The sequence below is a fragment of the Metschnikowia bicuspidata genome (genome assembly GCF_001664035.1).
Source record: "Metschnikowia bicuspidata var. bicuspidata NRRL YB-4993 chromosome Unknown METBIscaffold_1, whole genome shotgun sequence".
Classification (NCBI taxonomy): Eukaryota; Fungi; Ascomycota; class Pichiomycetes; order Serinales; family Metschnikowiaceae; genus Metschnikowia; species Metschnikowia bicuspidata.
The window spans coordinates 3,047,069-3,064,437 of record NW_017387731.1 but is presented as its reverse complement, the minus strand read 5'-3'; the positions used below and the strand labels follow the sequence as shown (position 1 = coordinate 3,064,437).

General features: G+C 46.8%; 5 protein-coding genes across 5 annotated transcripts; 2 read left to right on the top strand and 3 right to left on the bottom strand.

The window, feature by feature from the left end:
• Nucleotides 1–2,468: 2,468 nt before the first annotated feature.
• METBIDRAFT_34095 (5'-(N(7)-methyl 5'-triphosphoguanosine)-(mRNA) diphosphatase) lies at nucleotides 2,469–3,380 on the bottom strand (the record flags this gene model as incomplete). The annotated part of the gene is made up of 1 exon (XM_018856441.1): nucleotides 2,469–3,380. One exon carries the CDS (start codon nucleotides 3,378–3,380, stop codon nucleotides 2,469–2,471), a length of 912 nt encoding a protein of 303 aa, XP_018714198.1.
• A 2,814-nt stretch (nucleotides 3,381–6,194) lies between these two features.
• On the bottom strand, nucleotides 6,195–9,840 carry METBIDRAFT_81129 (uncharacterized protein). The gene has a single exon (XM_018859208.1). The coding sequence runs from the start codon at nucleotides 9,536–9,538 to the stop codon at nucleotides 6,677–6,679; it is 2,862 nt and encodes a 953-aa protein (XP_018714197.1). The 5' UTR covers nucleotides 9,539–9,840; the 3' UTR covers nucleotides 6,195–6,676.
• Nucleotides 9,841–10,569: 729 nt separating this feature from the next.
• METBIDRAFT_110948 (uncharacterized protein) lies at nucleotides 10,570–11,258 on the top strand. Its single transcript, XM_018853918.1, has one exon. The coding sequence runs from the start codon at nucleotides 10,699–10,701 to the stop codon at nucleotides 11,149–11,151; it is 453 nt and encodes a 150-aa protein (XP_018714196.1). The 5' UTR covers nucleotides 10,570–10,698; the 3' UTR covers nucleotides 11,152–11,258.
• Nucleotides 11,259–11,424: 166 nt separating this feature from the next.
• Nucleotides 11,425–12,474, top strand: METBIDRAFT_35837 (uncharacterized protein; the record flags this gene model as incomplete). Its single annotated transcript, XM_018856658.1, has 2 exons — nucleotides 11,425–11,715; nucleotides 11,776–12,474. The coding sequence occupies 2 exons, from the start codon at nucleotides 11,425–11,427 to the stop codon at nucleotides 12,472–12,474; spliced, it is 990 nt and encodes a 329-aa protein (XP_018714195.1).
• A 367-nt stretch (nucleotides 12,475–12,841) lies between these two features.
• On the bottom strand, nucleotides 12,842–13,383 carry METBIDRAFT_30133 (uncharacterized protein). The gene has a single exon (XM_018855565.1). The coding sequence runs from the start codon at nucleotides 13,213–13,215 to the stop codon at nucleotides 12,937–12,939; it is 279 nt and encodes a 92-aa protein (XP_018714194.1). The 5' UTR covers nucleotides 13,216–13,383; the 3' UTR covers nucleotides 12,842–12,936.
• Nucleotides 13,384–17,369: the final 3,986 nt, after the last annotated feature.

Sequence of the window (17,369 nt, the reverse complement as noted above, 5' to 3'; positions counted from 1 at the left end):
GAATACGAAGCCACGTAGTTTTTCTTATGTTGTGAGGACCCTCAAGGACATTTTTTGCCTCCTAGATCCAAATTAACACAATGGGAATATACTGAAATTATTAAGCATCAAACAATGCTCCTGGATACTGGAATATTTAGAAATTAAGCCGTGGTGCTTCGGCATGAGCTACGTTCAAATGTTCGTGTTGCGCCGCTCTCTCCTCCACCATTTAAAAACGGCTGAGCCAGAATCTAGCTAATATTTAATTGGTGTTCTGACTGCAGAACAAGTTGAAAGGTATGGTTATATTCGAGCCCACAAGAATATACTACTATATCATCTGAAGCTTCGAACTACACGCGATGAAACAAATTATGCCTTGCTACATACAGGAAAATATATGTCATGAGCATTTTTGACACTGGAATGCGAGATAGTAGAAAAGCTGTCTACTCCTGCTTTCAATTTATTGTCTTTTTGTTGAAGTCTACCCTGCATGGAATACGCAATGGAACTGTTGAGATAGATGACCCAATTACCAGTATGGTGATTGGTCACGTTCTCTAAAGGCGAAGCCACTCTCGCAGAGGTCAGGGAAACTCCTCTTCATAGATCTACATCTTAATCGATTCATACGTGATATTGTAGGAACAGTTTTGGCGGCCATTGGTGGGTAAGCACCGAGAATTTACCATATTGGTTTTTTCTTCATCTAATACTGTTTTTGATACTGGCTTTTTATACCAGTTTATATGTCTTTATGAAATGAATGTGAATTTACAATATTAAAAGGGGTATGGGTTCACCCTTCTCTATTCGTGATGACACTTTCTGACTACAAACTTGAAGTGTGATGCTTAAAGTAGGGACTTCACAGTTTTTTTTATTCTATGGGAAGCTTCAAGTAAATGCGGGCTGAAATCTTAGTAATATAATTGTTTCGTGTTTTCCGAACAAAATGTTGATACACCTCTGTTTAACTATCTCCAAGTTTTAAATGCGATAAATCTAGTAAGCATGTATGAATGACCAGCCAACAAGATAGATACGATAATTCACAATGGATAACGCGTTTAAGACGTTTGAATATTGACGATCACAAAAGATGCTATAACTTACTTGTCTTTTTTGCGTACCACACCTGAAATTTTCCGCATGTTTTGAAAACCCAGAGAAACGGTTGTTTGAGGATGACTTATTTAATGCTCCATAGTAATATTAAAGTAAATTTACTTAAATTTCTACTAGTCTTCCAACTCGAGTATCTCGGAATGACATCTCAAGCCCCGCGCTTGGGAATTGTATATCCTCTGATTGCTATAATATACAGAAACAATAATATATTAGATAAGAGAGGGATGAGTCTAAAAGAATTTTATCGCTTATCCTATAATTTGTTGAACTTGGATTTGTTGCTGGATACAACATTATGATATAGGTTTGGAAATGTTTGATCTGTTCTTTAAATTAGCTATGATCAGAAGCGTCAGGGGTTGCTTGCCCTTCAGCATCAGATATGCAAGATCAAAATAGAAGCGTGAATGAGGGTACCATGGGACATCCAAAGTTTATAGTCACAAGGCCGTGGATATTATTATTTGTTTTGTCTAGGCTCTACGCATAATTTTCGAAATCCACATTGTAGTTAAGCTGTAATTCTTCAGCTCTAGAAAGCTTCAAAATTTGGAATTCTTGGTAAATTAAGCAAGACCATGGTCATGCCTACATTTCAGCTTGGGTGGTATCAATACCAACTGAGCGGTGTTTCCTCCCATTGAGAATGCCTACATCATTACTGAGAGCTTAAAAAAGGCAGATCCCAAGTAATTCAAGGCAATATTTGATGCTACTAATGTTCTCAAGAGCCTCTTAAAGGAAATCCTCTTATATTTCAAGAATCAATTTGCTCTTTCTTTTGTTAATTCTTACGAATGCGATTTTCTCTTATAGGTATGTATATCTTAGTATCTTTTATGTTTCATGTTCAAGTCTTGAATACATGAAACGCCAATCATAAAGTAAAAAACACATCAAAAAGACATTATAACAATTGAACTAAAGGACCAGTTTGACCAATTCACTCAACTTGTTTCGGCCTGAGTGGAATTCGTTGTCGATTGATCTTCTCCAGACATTCGCTGGTGCTCCTATTCCGCAGCACATCTAGCACACTGATCTCCTACATAGGTTCTTTGGCCCCATCCCGGTGAAGTGGTAGCTTAGTAGACACTTGGGATGTGATAACCAGGCTGGAGCCAGGTCTCATGGGGCTTGATTATCAACATCACTTCAAGTACTTTTGCAATTTCTCAGAGCTACGACCAGACTTTTGAAAAACAGCGGACGTCACAAAACAGCAGTTTCAGCTGGGCAGTCAACTCTCTCAGTCAGCTATGGAAGTTAAACTACCGAGAACCCCGCATCGAATCACATCCAACCGTCATCTTTTATTTCTTGGTAGATTCATCCGATGAAAGGAGCAAGTTTCAGCAGCACAACTCCTTCAGCTCCTCCAACTTTTCCCATAGCTTGTGGTTCCCACCAAGCTGGTAGTACATGGTGCGTCTCTGATAGTAATCATACACCATCCTCACGTTGTCGATGACATCATCAAGCAAAATGGCCTTTCCTGCATTGATCCCAGCTCCAAGCCCAGGGTGGTTGATGTTGACCACGTGGATATGGAAATGGTAGTACGACGGCTGGTAGTGCACAAAGAGGCGGAGCTGGTCCTCGGCGACCAGGTACTTTTCGCTAACCACCTGCTTGATGTTATCCCGGACCCTCATCAAGAAATCCACGTGAGACCCATCGATATCGCGCACACTGGAGATGTCCGTGCGGTTTACTATGGTTACTAGATACAAGGCTTCCAAGGTGCTGCGGTCCCATTTCATGTCAGGAAGAAGCACATACCCGTCCTGCGGATCCGTGTCATGATGAATGAACGTCTCGGACTCCTTGCCTTTGAACAAAATGTTGTATACCCACTGGATGCGGTCGCCCTTCTGAGTGTCGATAAACGGCCGCACGATCTTGCGGTAGACTTCCGGGGTCTCGGCCACCCAATGGTGGGCCTGGGAACGGTACTTCCGGATGTGTGTTTCCGACGCCGGGTGGATGAAATTGACTTTTGCCCCTGGGCTCTTCTCCAAGTCTTGCACCAACGCCGCCATGGACCACAGATACACGTCGTTGTCATTGATCAATTGGATCCCATCCACCAACTTGCTGAGCAGGGCATCGCCCACCTCGGAAATGGAAAACGCGGTCTTCTCAAGCGAGCAGATGGCATTCTCTCCATCGACGGTGCCCAAGATCACCACGCTTTTTGTTTGCGTGTCTGTTTTAAGGACCTCTGTGGGAGTGAACTTAGCAGCCAATTCTTCCACTTTCATCGTTGGGCCCGGAGTCAAAGGCTTGCCATGCGCTGATGCAGGCTCCACAGTCCGATCACGTGACGCACCTTCTGGGGCGGGCTCGTCACGTGGTGCTGGGGAAAGTAGTGTTGGAGGCGTATTTGGACTTTGGCTCATTTTGCTGTGAAAATAGAAGGCACATAGGATAAATGTGAGGGAATATATATTTTTTTGTCCTAGCTTCGTTTGGTTTGTTGCAAGTTGTAGTTGCCATAACAATGCGAAATACGCAGGTCTTGAGCAAATAGATACTCGCAAGCCTACACGATGAAGGTCTTCACAATGGGAAAATGGCTGCTTTGTGAGATTTTAGATTGAATAATAGGAGATTCCTTTATTGTATAGGATACTAGGAAATAAAAAAAAAAAAACAGAGTCAATTTCCAAACACTAGTCTCAAGGGCGCATACCCACGCAGATCCTCTTCTAAAATACGTGGCCAACCAGCATTGCAACTCTCCATGTAATTGCCCCTTTAATATTAGGCAGTGTCTTTGGTAGCTCGGTATCATTGACCTGGCTGAAAGTGATGTTATTTTGACAGTGACTTCACGTGCACAATTGATGTGTATCCCAGAGATTCAGACTATCCGCGAGAGAACAAAAGATATTCAGTTTCTCAAACATAAAAGACCCGAATAAAAGAAAATATAGCGCAAGTATATGATATAATCTGACGGGTCTTTGCAACAATCTTCTGGGTGTGCTTGAAACAAAAGAGGTACACTGGAAGCCATATGAATAGCCACAAATGATGAGAATGATTTCGATCTAGCGTGTTCAAAACGCTGTTGTAAGTTTGCTTACTGGCAAAGAATTGTCATATATATGAAGATTACTGCTCATATTTACTATATATATTAGCTCCGAAGCTTCCAGTCATCGATGAGGCAAAACACGCTTTAGCGTGTTACCGTATCTCAAGGGCACTAGGACATCACGTTCCAGGGATAAGCAGTGGATATCACGTGAAAATAACCGGGAGTTTAATTGCAAAACTAGGATCAATTTTTCGGTCAATTGACAACAAGATATCTGGAATTAGAAATCCTATACTTGAATCTAGGAGCAAGCCTATTTTGAGGACAGTTCTTGCTTTGGCCAGCAAACTAGTCAATGGCGCACCAGACGAGCTGCGAAAATTGAATATTTGCTGAGGGCTTGGTAAACATGTTTTGTGCATTTCCACTTCCTACATATTTTTCTTTATAGGCATACGTCTGAAAAACTAGCTTCGTCTCATTCGCACAGCTACAGGGTGTAAAAACTGTAGTTCTACACAAGAATCAAGGAGCATGTTCAAGCATACCGAAAAAATGATAAACAATTCTTAAAAATATGTACATGATACTTCTTTTTCGTAAAAAAACAATTTTTATATAATCGCCAATAATACTCAAAACCAATACGAGAACTCTGCAACTTGACTCTGATTTGCATCACTTTATGACAGTCGGCAAGCAAAGCGTAGCTCAAAGCACCACAGAAGATCTGGCAAGCGTTTTTAAAATTATCATGAATGAATAATTTGAGAAAAGTTAGATGAGTTATAGATTATGCGAGGGATTCTGGCACACTTTGTAGTAAGGGGTTGCTTGAGTTCGCATAGCTCATCTCAAAGGTAACACCAATTAGTGAGATCGAAGTCTTTATGCTACTTATAAAGAATTGTGTGCCCAAAAAACTGTTACCTCGAGAACCTCTAAGAAATGCGGCTGAGGTGCGGAAAAGTACGCATACATAAAACTTAGGATATGGTAGCTCTGAGCTTAGGAAAACGAAGGCTTTTTTTCAATACTTCGGAAAATTTATGGCTACTGTGTGCTTTCATTTCGGAACACGACCGGATTATTTTTTGAGGCATAATATCTATAATTCCAAAATCCGGCAGTAGAAAATGTGGAGTCATCGAGCAGAATACTCAAGATAGAGCGCGCATTAATTAATCCTGGTATGACGCAAAACTTGGGGCGCCTGACAGGGCCACTTATTTTAGGGCATGTATAAAACCTAAAGCCTTGTATATAAGTAATTATTGTTCCCGGAACACTTATAGTCAAGGGCTAGCCTCTTTGACGAAAATACTTTTTTGAAGTCAAAGAGATCAAATAAACAATGTCTATCCTTGATAATAACTCACCACAGCCTAGCGGGACACAAGATCCACTTCCACTGTATCTGAAAACACCCGAAAATCCAGTGATATCGCAGTCACAACAGGAAAGATCAATTTCTACAGTGGAGAGATTTAAAGAAAGAGTAAGACAATTGAACTGGCGGCTCATAGTCGGCGGGGTCATCATTTTTTTGATTCTGAGTGCAATTATAGCGGGGCTTGCATGTCTATTAGCTTCTACGAACAAAAGACATAAAAATGACACAAGACAGTTTTTCACTAATGTCGAGACATTTAAAGGTGAACATACCAATATGAAATGCACACAGTCGGTTTATAGTACATTGAGTGACTTCAAGAATGCCACATACACCAACACAACTGTTTGTTTCGAATACCCCGAGCAAGGCGCCCGAGAGTGTTTTAATCTAGAATCACAGCCAAAGTCTCGATTTTCTTGTACGCTCCGGTTGAATTAGGAGTTGAAAATAACAGCACCTCAATATGCATGTACTTCAATCTAATATATTCAAGTCATCGATTACTCCAGTCATCAAAAAGAGAGTCGAAGTAAAGTTTTGTACATTTCACCTTGCAGCCCTGCATGGCATCAACTTCGATGTTGAGACTGAATATTGGCTCGTGTCTCAGTAAGCATATGTAATATTGATGTATCTGAACATTGAAGAAGCCCTTTTTTGCGGTTGATATTTTGTACATCTGCGTTCCCTGAATTTTTAGTGGGCAAAATCGCTCTTTTTTATATCATCATACATTATATTTTTGATTTTAGTACACCAATTTATGAAAGGACAATGTGTGATCTACTCGGTGATATAGTCCTGATGCTTCAGTGCTTTAACTTGTTTATGAGGATAAGGCATGGAAACCAGCCAGAATCACCTATACAATTTGATTGAAAAATGGACTTCGAAAATTGGCTCAATGTCCAACCTTTTGGCGTTGTAACTGGCTTTTCATATCCCTATTTCGACAAGTCACAGAACTAAATTACTTCATCCTCCTCCATCCCCTGAATTATTTACATAATTTCAGCAATATACATGGAAAGACATGGACGCTAGTACTAATAGAATATGAACTAGGGCACATATTGACCTAGACTGTAAGAAGAGCCAATATGAATATATTTATTCACTCAGCGCGAGTAGGTGTTGATGAAATATTTCTCAATCACTTTCTTGAATCTGCCTCCCTTTTTCTTAGTATTTAGCTTCAGGTCAGTACTCAGACTTTTGTCCCCTGTTTTAGCAAGGGCAGCTTGTACGGATGGGACAAGGCTTGGCGAGTTGGCTTCACGTGCTCGTACATGCTGTTCTCCAAGATCGACAATAGAACCTGAGCTGATTTCTACCGAGCCCTGATTATCTTGCAAACGCAGCACTTGAATATCAGTTTTGGGGTCCTGCCTCAACAAAACAAAAGATTCAGGGGCCTGGTCCAGAACCACAGGGTTCTCTAAAGAAGCCTTTTTATCTCCATAATCAGCCACACTCGGTTCGTTCCCAGACAAAACTTTGTTTCCATCTTTGGGAGAATGTACAGGAGTTTCTTTTAAGCGATTGGTGTCTCTGTGTTGAGATATCTGATGGCAACTCTTAGTCAAAACTTCAGGCATCCCATCAGCACGACTAACCAATGTAGGAAGTTCTTCAGCTAAAGTTTTGGCAGAAGTTGCGCTTTGAGTCAGTGTCGAATGGCCATGACCCAGCTTTGAAACCTTGGAGGTATCTATCCCATCGCTTGGCAGAATAGAAGCAGGTTGATTTGTCAAATCGCCGCGCTCGGGAATTTCCGGGGATACCGATCTCACAGGGTCGTTGAGCGCTAAACTTTCACCCGTAGCTGATTTTTCGTTTGCATTTTCCAAGTCATCATCTTTTTCAAGCCCATCTGCTTTGTCATGATTAAGCAAGGGAATACCGGAAATTCTCTTATCTGAATCATCTCCAAGATTGTCTGGCACGTCAACGAACTCATCGTCTTCATCATCAAACAGTTGAAAGTTTTCCAGCTGAGCAGGTAAAGTAGGAACTTCAATCATTTTGCCACTTCCAGTGTCATCAACTAACTCAGAGTCTGAGATGATTGGAATTTTGTCTGCTTCTGGAGCATGCAGTTCCAGACCATGAGTTGGTTGCTCAGAAGAGCCTTGGACTGAAGCCAGAACACCTGATATGCCATCATTATCATTTAAGTTCGAGTAGCTTGGCTCTTCTTGAATGACTGTATTAGTAACAGGCGGTTCGGCCTCGGTAAGAGCAGGATTGTTTTCGGGCTTTGTAGAGGGCAGAGTCTGTTCACTGGAAATAGAACTCTTTGCCTCAGAAGACCCCAAGCTGGCGCCACCAACGCTGCTATGTCTTCTGTTGCGTTTGAACAAGGAGAAATGAGTTTTCTCCCGTTTCTTTGCCTCTCTTTCCTCCTGCCTTTTCTGCTTTTCTGCGGCCTTCAACAATTCCGCATGTCTTTTCTCCTCCTCCTTGAACCGCCTTTTTTCTTCCTTGGCACGTTCCTTTCTGGAAGTGTGATGGTCATCACCCGTATTTCTTAATGAACGGACCGGGAAGTCTGTATGATGATTCGTGTACACATAGTTCTTACTGACGCCAGAGGCCTCGACCCTGCTTCTCTTCTCGTCGCTCTTCAACTTCTTGGCCGATTTTTTCTCGGCAAACAGCTGGATTTCTTCTGGCTTTGGGATGTCATGCTCCGCGGTGTCCGGGATGCGGGCCCCGTCTGAACGCGGCGAGCCATAGACTTTCTCGGTGGCCACCTGCATGGCCTTGTTGTAGAGATCGAGGTTATTCTGCAAGGCCTGTTCCTTCTTGTACTTCTCCTCGTTGGCAATCTCCTGGTAGTTTTCCGTGTAGGTGTATGGGATGGTCTCGACCTTGTCCAAAAACTTGATGGAAGTTCCGCCTGAGGCCATTGAGTTGAGCCGGTGCGTAGGCTCTAACTTGGGCGCGGGCTGGAGCCTCAAGGACGCCGAGCGCATATGCTGGCGGCGGTGTTCAGGGGACGCGGACGCGTCGAATGCGGGGCCTGTGTGCATGGCGCCGTTGCCCGTGTCTGGAGCCACGGATGCCGCCACGGCAGCAGCAGCGTTGACGGCACTGGAACTGCTTTTCAAGATGGACTTTGGCCGCCTGGACGACTGCGTACTGGTCATTGACCCCGCCCGGAGATCTTGCCGCTCGGGCGACACATGTGGCGGTTCTCTAGGCGCGTTTTCAGCGAGTCGGGACCGCGGACTGGCCGTGAGGTCGTCAGCACGGTTCGCGCGTGGCGGCGCGTGGTCGAGGTACGTATAGTCGAAGTCCTGGAGATCCTCATCGATCTTGTTCAAGCTGTAGGCATTGGCAAGAGGCGGCTCTTGCGGCGGCGCCTGGAGCGAGTTTGCGCGCGAGTTGGAGCGCGAGATGTTGGTCGTTTTGGTCTCGATGATGTTCAGCCCGTCGGCCATCTGGCGCACGGTCTCGGTGGTGATAGAGCACGTGCGGCCCTGGGCATCAAGCACCTTGGTGGTCTTCGTCGTGACCACCAAGTCCGCGTCGGTGGCGGCTTCCTCGTCCTCCTCGGGGAACACGGAGCGCGGCACGAAGCTCCGTCGGGGCCCCAGCCGCACGGAATTGGAGAGGGAGTTGGAGCGCAAGCTCAGCGTGCGTGGCGCCTGGGCCAGCCGCAGAGGGCCTGTGGAGTACGACGCCTGCGGCGTGTAGGTGTACAGGTTCATCAGCGCCGTCCGGCCGTAGCCGCCGAGCGAGTTGGAGCGGGGGCTGGGCCTGTACGTGCCCGGGCGGGCGGGTTTCGGGGCGCTGGAAACGGGCGTTTTCTGGTGGAGCTGGAGGGCGGCTGCGGCGGCCTGGCTGGCGCTGGAAAGCGACTGGGCGCGCTGCAAACGCTCGGCGGCAGGGCTCGGGGCGGCGAGGTTGTACTCGTCCGCGTACTTGGCGAAGCCCTGGTATTCGTGGGACTTGCGGCGGTTGAAAAGACCCATGATTTAGATGCTGGGGACCGGGTCACGTGCGGGTATTTGGGAGACGCTCGAGGCGGTAATGCGTTTTGGGGCAGGCGTGTGGCGGCTGTGGGGCGCTGGGTCTTTTTGGTATTTTCTGGTGTGTGTTTGGCGTTTTTTTGGCGTTTTTTGGTGTGTTTTGCCAGTCCTGGGTGGGCGCTATGGATGGGTTCCAAAGGTAGCAGTGGGGAATGCGACTGGGGCCCAGAAAGATGGGCGTTATTGGGCAGATCGTGGGGCGGGGCCGGCAAAGACAGGGCGGCTCGGGGCTGGGGGCTCGAATCAAAATCCACAGGAATAAAAAGTTTAGAAACGTGGGGAAAAGCCCTTGATGAGGCAACGGGCATTTTTTCTCCTGCTTTGCGGAGACTGCTTGCTGGGAACGGAATGCTGATGGCAGGAGCCTGTATATTCGCCAGTCACGAGCACACGGCTAGATGAATGCGGACCGATAAGCCGTTCGCCCCACAAAAAAACGGCGAGTGGACAAACCACTTCCAGGCGTGAGAGCTGCAGAAAGACCACCGCATGCTATTTTATATGGGGCCTTTGGTCGGCACGCTGGGTTTGGCAGCATTCGAAGTTCCAGGCCGGCCTTGAAAGTGCCCCGGCCGAATGCCCCGGGTCACGTGACCCGGCCGCCGCGGCGCTCGGGGTATCCTGCCGGGTTCGGAGACTTGGCATGATCCATGGAAGCTTTCGGCCGTAGACACAGGTCCAAAATCCCGCCGAGTCCCCGGATTTGAGCGCGTGGTTTTGGACAATTCTTTTGGATACGGAGGTTGCCGAAACGGCTTGGTTTTCACGCAGACGGACTCTGCACTTTCAGTGGTTTTATTGTTCGGCCAGATTCCTGCGGAGCCGGCGAATGCTAGAATGCGCATTGGGATCGTAGTGCCCAGAGGAAAGAAAGTAGAGATTCATGATGCCCGAATGTTGGCCTCGAGATTTCTCTTTTCAGACCTTTGATGAATACCCACTGGTCACTCCCGCTTCCAAGAAACGCAGTCAGTGGGCACCATTCCAAGGTTTGTGCTGGTCTTGTCCACCGCCCTTTTGACATTGACAGTCTGAGGATCTGCTGTCTTTGAATTTCGAAAAAAAAAAAGACTAACCCAAAACACAGCAAAGAATCCTTGGGTATGGTTCTGTCGGTCACATGCGACTTGTTGTTTCCTTGCTCTGCTCGGTATTCCGAACGACCCAATACGCCGCTGAAAGCTGATCTCACCTTCCACCACTTTGGTTTTTCCCAAAGGATCTTGGACACATCTGATACTCTATTGCCCAAATCACGCCTCCAAAGAATTCCGTTTTGCAGAAACGAGGAGAAGCCATGTTTGGCTGGCAGCTTCGTCTTCACATTCCACAACGGGCGGCCAGTGATCTCTTTTCGTCATTGCTGTGCCCCTAGAGAACTAATGATAGAGGCCGCCGCGGGGAATAAAGCTCTCACCGATTTTAAAACTACAGATCGAAACTGTTCTACCAGTTCTCTGTGCGCTCTCTCTAAGCGCATACCATGGAGTCCTGCGGGGGCGGCTGCGAAATGGCGTGCCCAGAGAGGCACGGGTCTTCCGCAGACTGCTTTATAATCACTTTAGTCATGGGCCCGGCGTCCTGCAACCAATCGGCCCACCATAAAACGGGGCACGAATCTGGGACCATGTCCCGAAAAAAGTACAACAATAATCGCCAGACACTCTAGGCAGACACGGGTCACACGCTGCCTTGATTTCCTGGTCAATTCGTGGTTTTCTGCTTCCTTGCACACGGTCTCAGTGCTGCAAATACAATCCACCTTCTGTATGGTGAACCTCCTTATCAGAGCATTAGTGGCGGTAACAATCGCGTACATGGCTTTCAGAATGAGCGCGTACAAATCCACCCTTGGCAAGTCCGTCCCAGCCGCGGCCCAAAGCGCGGCATTCCGGAACGCGGAGCCAAACACCAACCCGTACCCGGCGCTTTTCGTGTCCCACGGCGGGCCCACGTTTATGTACGAGGATGATGATTTCGGCAACAAGGGAGCGTGGAGGGCGGTGCGCAAGTTGGGCTCCACTATCAAGAACGACTGGCGGCCGGACTACATCCTTGTTGTTTCCGCGCACTGGCAGCTGGGCGGGCTGAACTTGATAGAGGTTGCCGTGCCTCCTAAAGTAAATAGTTTCGGACGTAAAGGCCCGGTGGGCAGCGGGCCCCACGGCGACTGGACGGAGAACCCCTTGATCTACGATTTCTACGGGTTTCCGGATCACATGTACAAGGAGCAGTTCCGCACCTGGAACTCGCAGGTCGTGGCGCGCCTGGTCCAGGAGAACCTCGAGCAGAAGGGGTTCCACGCCAGATTGACCGAGCGTGGCCTTGACCATGGCGTGTGGGTGCCATTGAAAGTTGCGTTTCCGCAAGGCCCGGGGGACGACGACATGGCGTTGCCGCACACACCTTTGATCCAGGTCTCGCTCACAGGCAGGGAGGGCGATTTCGAGACACACGCGCGCTTGGGCGAGGTGCTCAGCCACTTCCAGAACAACCTCATCTGGGACCCCGTCCAGAACCGTCACTTGAAGGGCTTGGTCATCTGCTCCGGCATGTCTGTGCACAACTTGCGGGACCTCGGCCGGGCCGTGCACTCGGGCCAGCGGGCGTTGCCATACGTGGGCGAGTTCAGCAGGCTTGTGTCACAGGCGTTGCAGCAGGGCCCTGACACTTTGCCGCTGCTCGAGAAGTTGAAGACCGAGCACAGCTCGCTCCTCCGCGCGGCGCACCCCACGCTCGAGCACTTTGTGCCGCTCGTGGTGGCGGCAGGCATCAACAGGGCCAGCGGGAATCGGAAGGTGACGGAGTTGTACAGTGACAACCAGCTCAGCTTGGCGTGGGGCACGTACCAGTTTGGCGAATACTCCGCGCAGATCTAGAGTCTTCGGTAAAAGCCGTGGGTGTCACCTGTTTCGGTGGGTGCCAGCGGGTCCATTCATCAAACAGGAGCAAAAGATGATGGAGGTACGAGAGTATCTGAAGGGAAGACCGAAGCATCTTACATATTGCGCGGTCAATAGAACCAATAAAATAAAGTCCAGAGAGGCAAGATAGTGAATACAGTCAAGGTAGCGAAGATATTCAAGATAGTCAAACACCAGGACAGTCAAGACAGTCAAGATAGCCAAGAACCGGGGCCGTCAAGATAGTCACCATAATATGGAGGCCCAGTCAGCCAACATCGCAATACATAAAGACAAATCCGTTCCCGGACCACCACGAGCCCAAATATAGAGCCCGCCATCTCTCTTTCGTTCACATGTATTGTGACTATACATTCTTATATCATGAGCGCGCTTCGGGCCCACAGCCGGCATCATTCTTCCTTAAATTACAATTGTCTACTTCAACAACGTCTTGACGGCGTTCTCGATGGCATGCTCATCCAACCCATCCAAGCTGTTCTTGACTTCTCTTCCCTTTTCAAACCTGGCGGTTATGCTGGGGGGCACGCCGTAGGCCTCTCTGATCAAAACTGGGATTTTGTAGTTGGTCGCCGACTTGATGTCCGGGTAGTTCTTCGTCAAGAAGCTTCTCAAGGGCGCGGAGGCCGAGCCATTTTGAGACAAGTGGAACCTTAATTCTTTCACTGCGGCGGAAATGGCAAACTTGGACGACATGTCGATTTTGGTGCCCCGGACGATGGGTTAGGAATGGGTCACATTTGACTGGCTGGGCGGACGTCGCGCAGCACTGGACGGTCACGTGACCAGATGGAGTTTTGGGCTAGGGCAGATGTGATGAAAGACTAAAAGCCCACATCGGAACAGAATACAAACAAGCGAGCCTCAAAAAATAAAAGGCCAGCTTGTAGAAAATTGTGCTCATTTTTGTCGGTGAAGGCATGTGACGAATTTTGTTCTGGGAAGCGAGATGGGCCACGCTGCCGGAAATTAGTGATCTCTGTCAATCTCATCATGCGCGATATCTCGTATTGCTTCTCTATTGTCCAGCACCAGTCTTGATTGAACTGTGCTTCCCGGACATCTGGCCTGAACAGCCCTCGGGCACGTGACTGTGTCTATTTTTGGGTCGAAAAGCCGTTGGATCCTGCGTAATTTCATATAGGACCGAACAATTTGCGCATGATCTTGGGGCTTATGATTTTTCCACGATAGTCTGAATGGCTGATTTTGGAGGACTAAGCGTAATGATGAGTACCCAGAAAGCCTCAGATATATACCACAAGGTATAGTAGTCTATAGTGACATGTGACTAAGAGGAGATTTAAGCCGTTGCTGAACTCATTTCTGAAGTGGCGTTTATTTGATGTATGTCATCATCGCATGAAATATTTCAGGCGGGAATTTTTTATACGGCCGTGATACAAAAAGCAAGGAAAAGGAAACAAAAAACACAAAAATACAGTCACTGAAATTGATATACAGCTAAACAAATATACAAAATACCAGTGGGCTTCTTGTGCGGGGTATGTTAAGCACTCTCATGAACATGGTATTCCAAAGAGATGACTGCCCGTGATGCAACATCTCTTGTCAGCACATTAAAATTACTGCATTCAAATTTTTAGTATTCAAAGTCTTTGTGTTTTTCAACACTTCCCAGGCTTTTCCTCTCACGTCTGAAATCACTCACGTGACTAATGGCGTCCTGGGTAGCCTGAGATGCAACTACGTTCAACAGCTGAAATAAAGAGAACATAATGAGAGAGATTCAGCTGTGAGAGCCCGTGAGGAAATAGAAAAGCGAGATACATATTCCATGTTAATGAACCAAAGCCAACAACATGAAGAGAAGTATTATGCGAGATGGGTCGCGTGAGCTGTATTGTTGAGATGTAGCACCTGTCAACTATCAGCATTTCTTCAGATCCAGAGATGCAGAGTCGACAAATATGTCCTACTATTTTCGACGCTTGTTTTTTTAATGAGCGATCTCAATACCCAGCACCTTTACAGCTTTTCCATCGCTGTCTCCAGAAATATGCCCCGCAGCGGGCCCGTGATTAATCAAGAAAGATCGATCAATACAAGAACAAACCTCAAAATGGAACAGATCGATAATGACAAAGAAAAGAAAATAATAAAGGTTACAATGATAACAATTTGATTAGTAATGAAGAACAAGTAAAGGTGATTGACATGAACTAGGAACGTTAGATCTTCTCACAAAAACCCGCAGAGGATGGTAAAAAGAAGTCATGGGATAATGCAAAGTGAAAAGCCCAAACCAGTACCCTTCAGGCTTGCGCCTGTCAATTTGCAGCGATTTCTGCATCCAGCTTTTCCATCATCAGCGAGTATCAAGTATTCTTAGGAGTCAGCGTTTTTCAAAATTCAACATCCATCATCCTCCAACAGGCCGAAATGGACGAAGTTGCAAAAGTCAGAGATATGGCCGTGTTCAAAGAAATGGACCTAATGAGAGCACCAAAGAACACCACTATCATCGGCACTAGATTCGTTCACACTGAAGACGAAACGAACAAAAAGGAAAACGGCTAAGTGAAAGCACGACTAGTGGCTCAGGGGTTTCGACAGACAATTGGACCGGAGGAAACGCATCTGCCGGATGCCTGCCCGAATGCATCCGATTATTCATGACAGCAGCAGTTCAACTCGGACGAACCACGAAGCAAATGGATGTACTGAGCACGTATCTTCACTCACGACTCGATGGGGCGGTCTGTGTAAGGCCGCCAAAGGATGTGATAAATGTTGATTCAAACAAGGTATGGAAACCAGCAAAGGCATTGCATGGACTTAAGAATGCCGGACGAGCGAGGTATAAGACATTCAAAAAGAAGCTCAAAAACTGTTTTTGAGACATCAGAGTCGGGCCTGAGGCTATTTACGAAGGTAAGCTCGAGAGGAGAAATAATGCAAATCATACTATACGTGTATGGCTTATTGGCCAGCTTCCAAGACGAGGAATATTATGAAGACTTCAAGATCAAGGATCTTGGTGACGTGAAGGAATTCTGCGGCACCGAGTTTGAGAAGGTGGAAGGAGGATACAAGTTACACCAAAAAATACCTCGAGAATCTATTCAGAACGCACGAAACACACGTAATACCCGATGCAAAGGACCCCGACCAATGACTACGACCAATCGAAGTGCGAGGGCTTGCTACGTGAAAAATAATTGAAGAAGTACGCGGAGATTCTAGGAAGCTACAATTGGCTTGCGGGGATTAGCCGGTTTGATATAGGATACGCCGGAAGCAAGTTCGGTTCCGCCACACACAGCAACGACATTAGACTCGGCACAATTGAAACGAACGTTAGTGTTTCTCAGAGATACGAAGGACGTCGGCATTGAGATGTCAAAGAGCAATCATTCAGAGCACAAAACCAAACCCTACGCATTCAGCGATGCCTCTTTCGCAAACGAGGAAGACAGTCTAGAACGGGATAGACCATCTACACTAACGGAACGCCGATAGCGTGGAAAGCCAAGAAACAAGGCTTGGTGACGACGAGGGCCTACGCAGTAGAATACGTTGCAGTAACACAGTACACGACGTGCTATGGTTGAAGGCACTCTGCAAGGACTTGAGCCTAGAAACAATAGGGGTGCTCATCATACCTGGAGATAGCAGGGTGTTGACTTGTCCGTAAATGGAGCAGTAAGCAACCGCAAAACGGTGGATATAAAGGAGAAACACATCTAAGATAGAGGTCAAAGAGGGGACGTCACGGCAGAGACAGTTGGGACCGAAGATAACATTGCCGACACGTTCACTACACCGTTACTGTTTGGGGATACACCACCCATGCGTGGGATTCGACAAGAGATGTGCGATCGGAGTGATTGCGGTATCCAAGCCATAGAGGAAAAAGAGAGAACTAGGCCAACGAAAGAAGAAGCCATGGCGGGAGAGACTGAGACGGACGATGCATGATGGATTTCATGAGCACACCATCCCGGGGAGTGGCACGTGGCATCCGCCATGCAGTCACCTCTCAAGGCGAGGAAAAAAAGGCCCGTGAAGAGAAAGAGATTCCTGTTGTTTTTCTCCTCCAAGGGTTTTAGAGAATAGTAGTATTCTGCTAGAGTCTACCTTGCGTGAAGCGCGCATTGAAACTACAGGCCTGCTTAGAGCCTTGGTCAATGTTGTAGACAGTCCCCGTATGCGTATACGGCCCAAGGTTCGTCTACAACTAGGGGTGGTGAAAACATGTGAATTAGTGGTGAGATCAGAAGAGCCGACGATCGGAGAAAACCCTGACTCGTTGTAGGCACCTTTAATCAGAACATAGGGATCTTTTGGGGATGGACGTGTGCTGCCCAGGAGTAGCGTGAGAATCGATTAAGATGAAGAATGAGAGGGTTCCCTTGAAGAAGGAAGAGAGAAGACAAAAAAGTTTTTCATTTCGGATTAAGCTGGCCACTGCGGGAGTGGCTTTATTTTGAGTCTTTGAAATTTTGACATGCTAAATCTCCTTTTGAACTTTCTCATTGTATTTATGACCAAAGGTTATTGGTTAATAGCATTGATATTGAATGAACATAGCTCTACTCGGACTTATTTCATCCTTTCTTCGAAAACAATATATTTCCTTCTCTTAAGTGAACTCTGTTTCTAAATTCGCCCCATGCATGTGGCCCCACTTTTGGGACCACTTGCCTAATAGTTTTTCCCACCTCTAAACGGCACTCGCGCATCCTAGTGCTGTCTAAAAGACTATTTGAGTTTCGAACGGGGCTGACTTTTTAAAGAGCTGTATATGTAGAGTTGGCTTCAGTACACGTATGTCACTTCATTGTATTATTTGACATCTTATCATTTTGATACAACTGTCACATTGC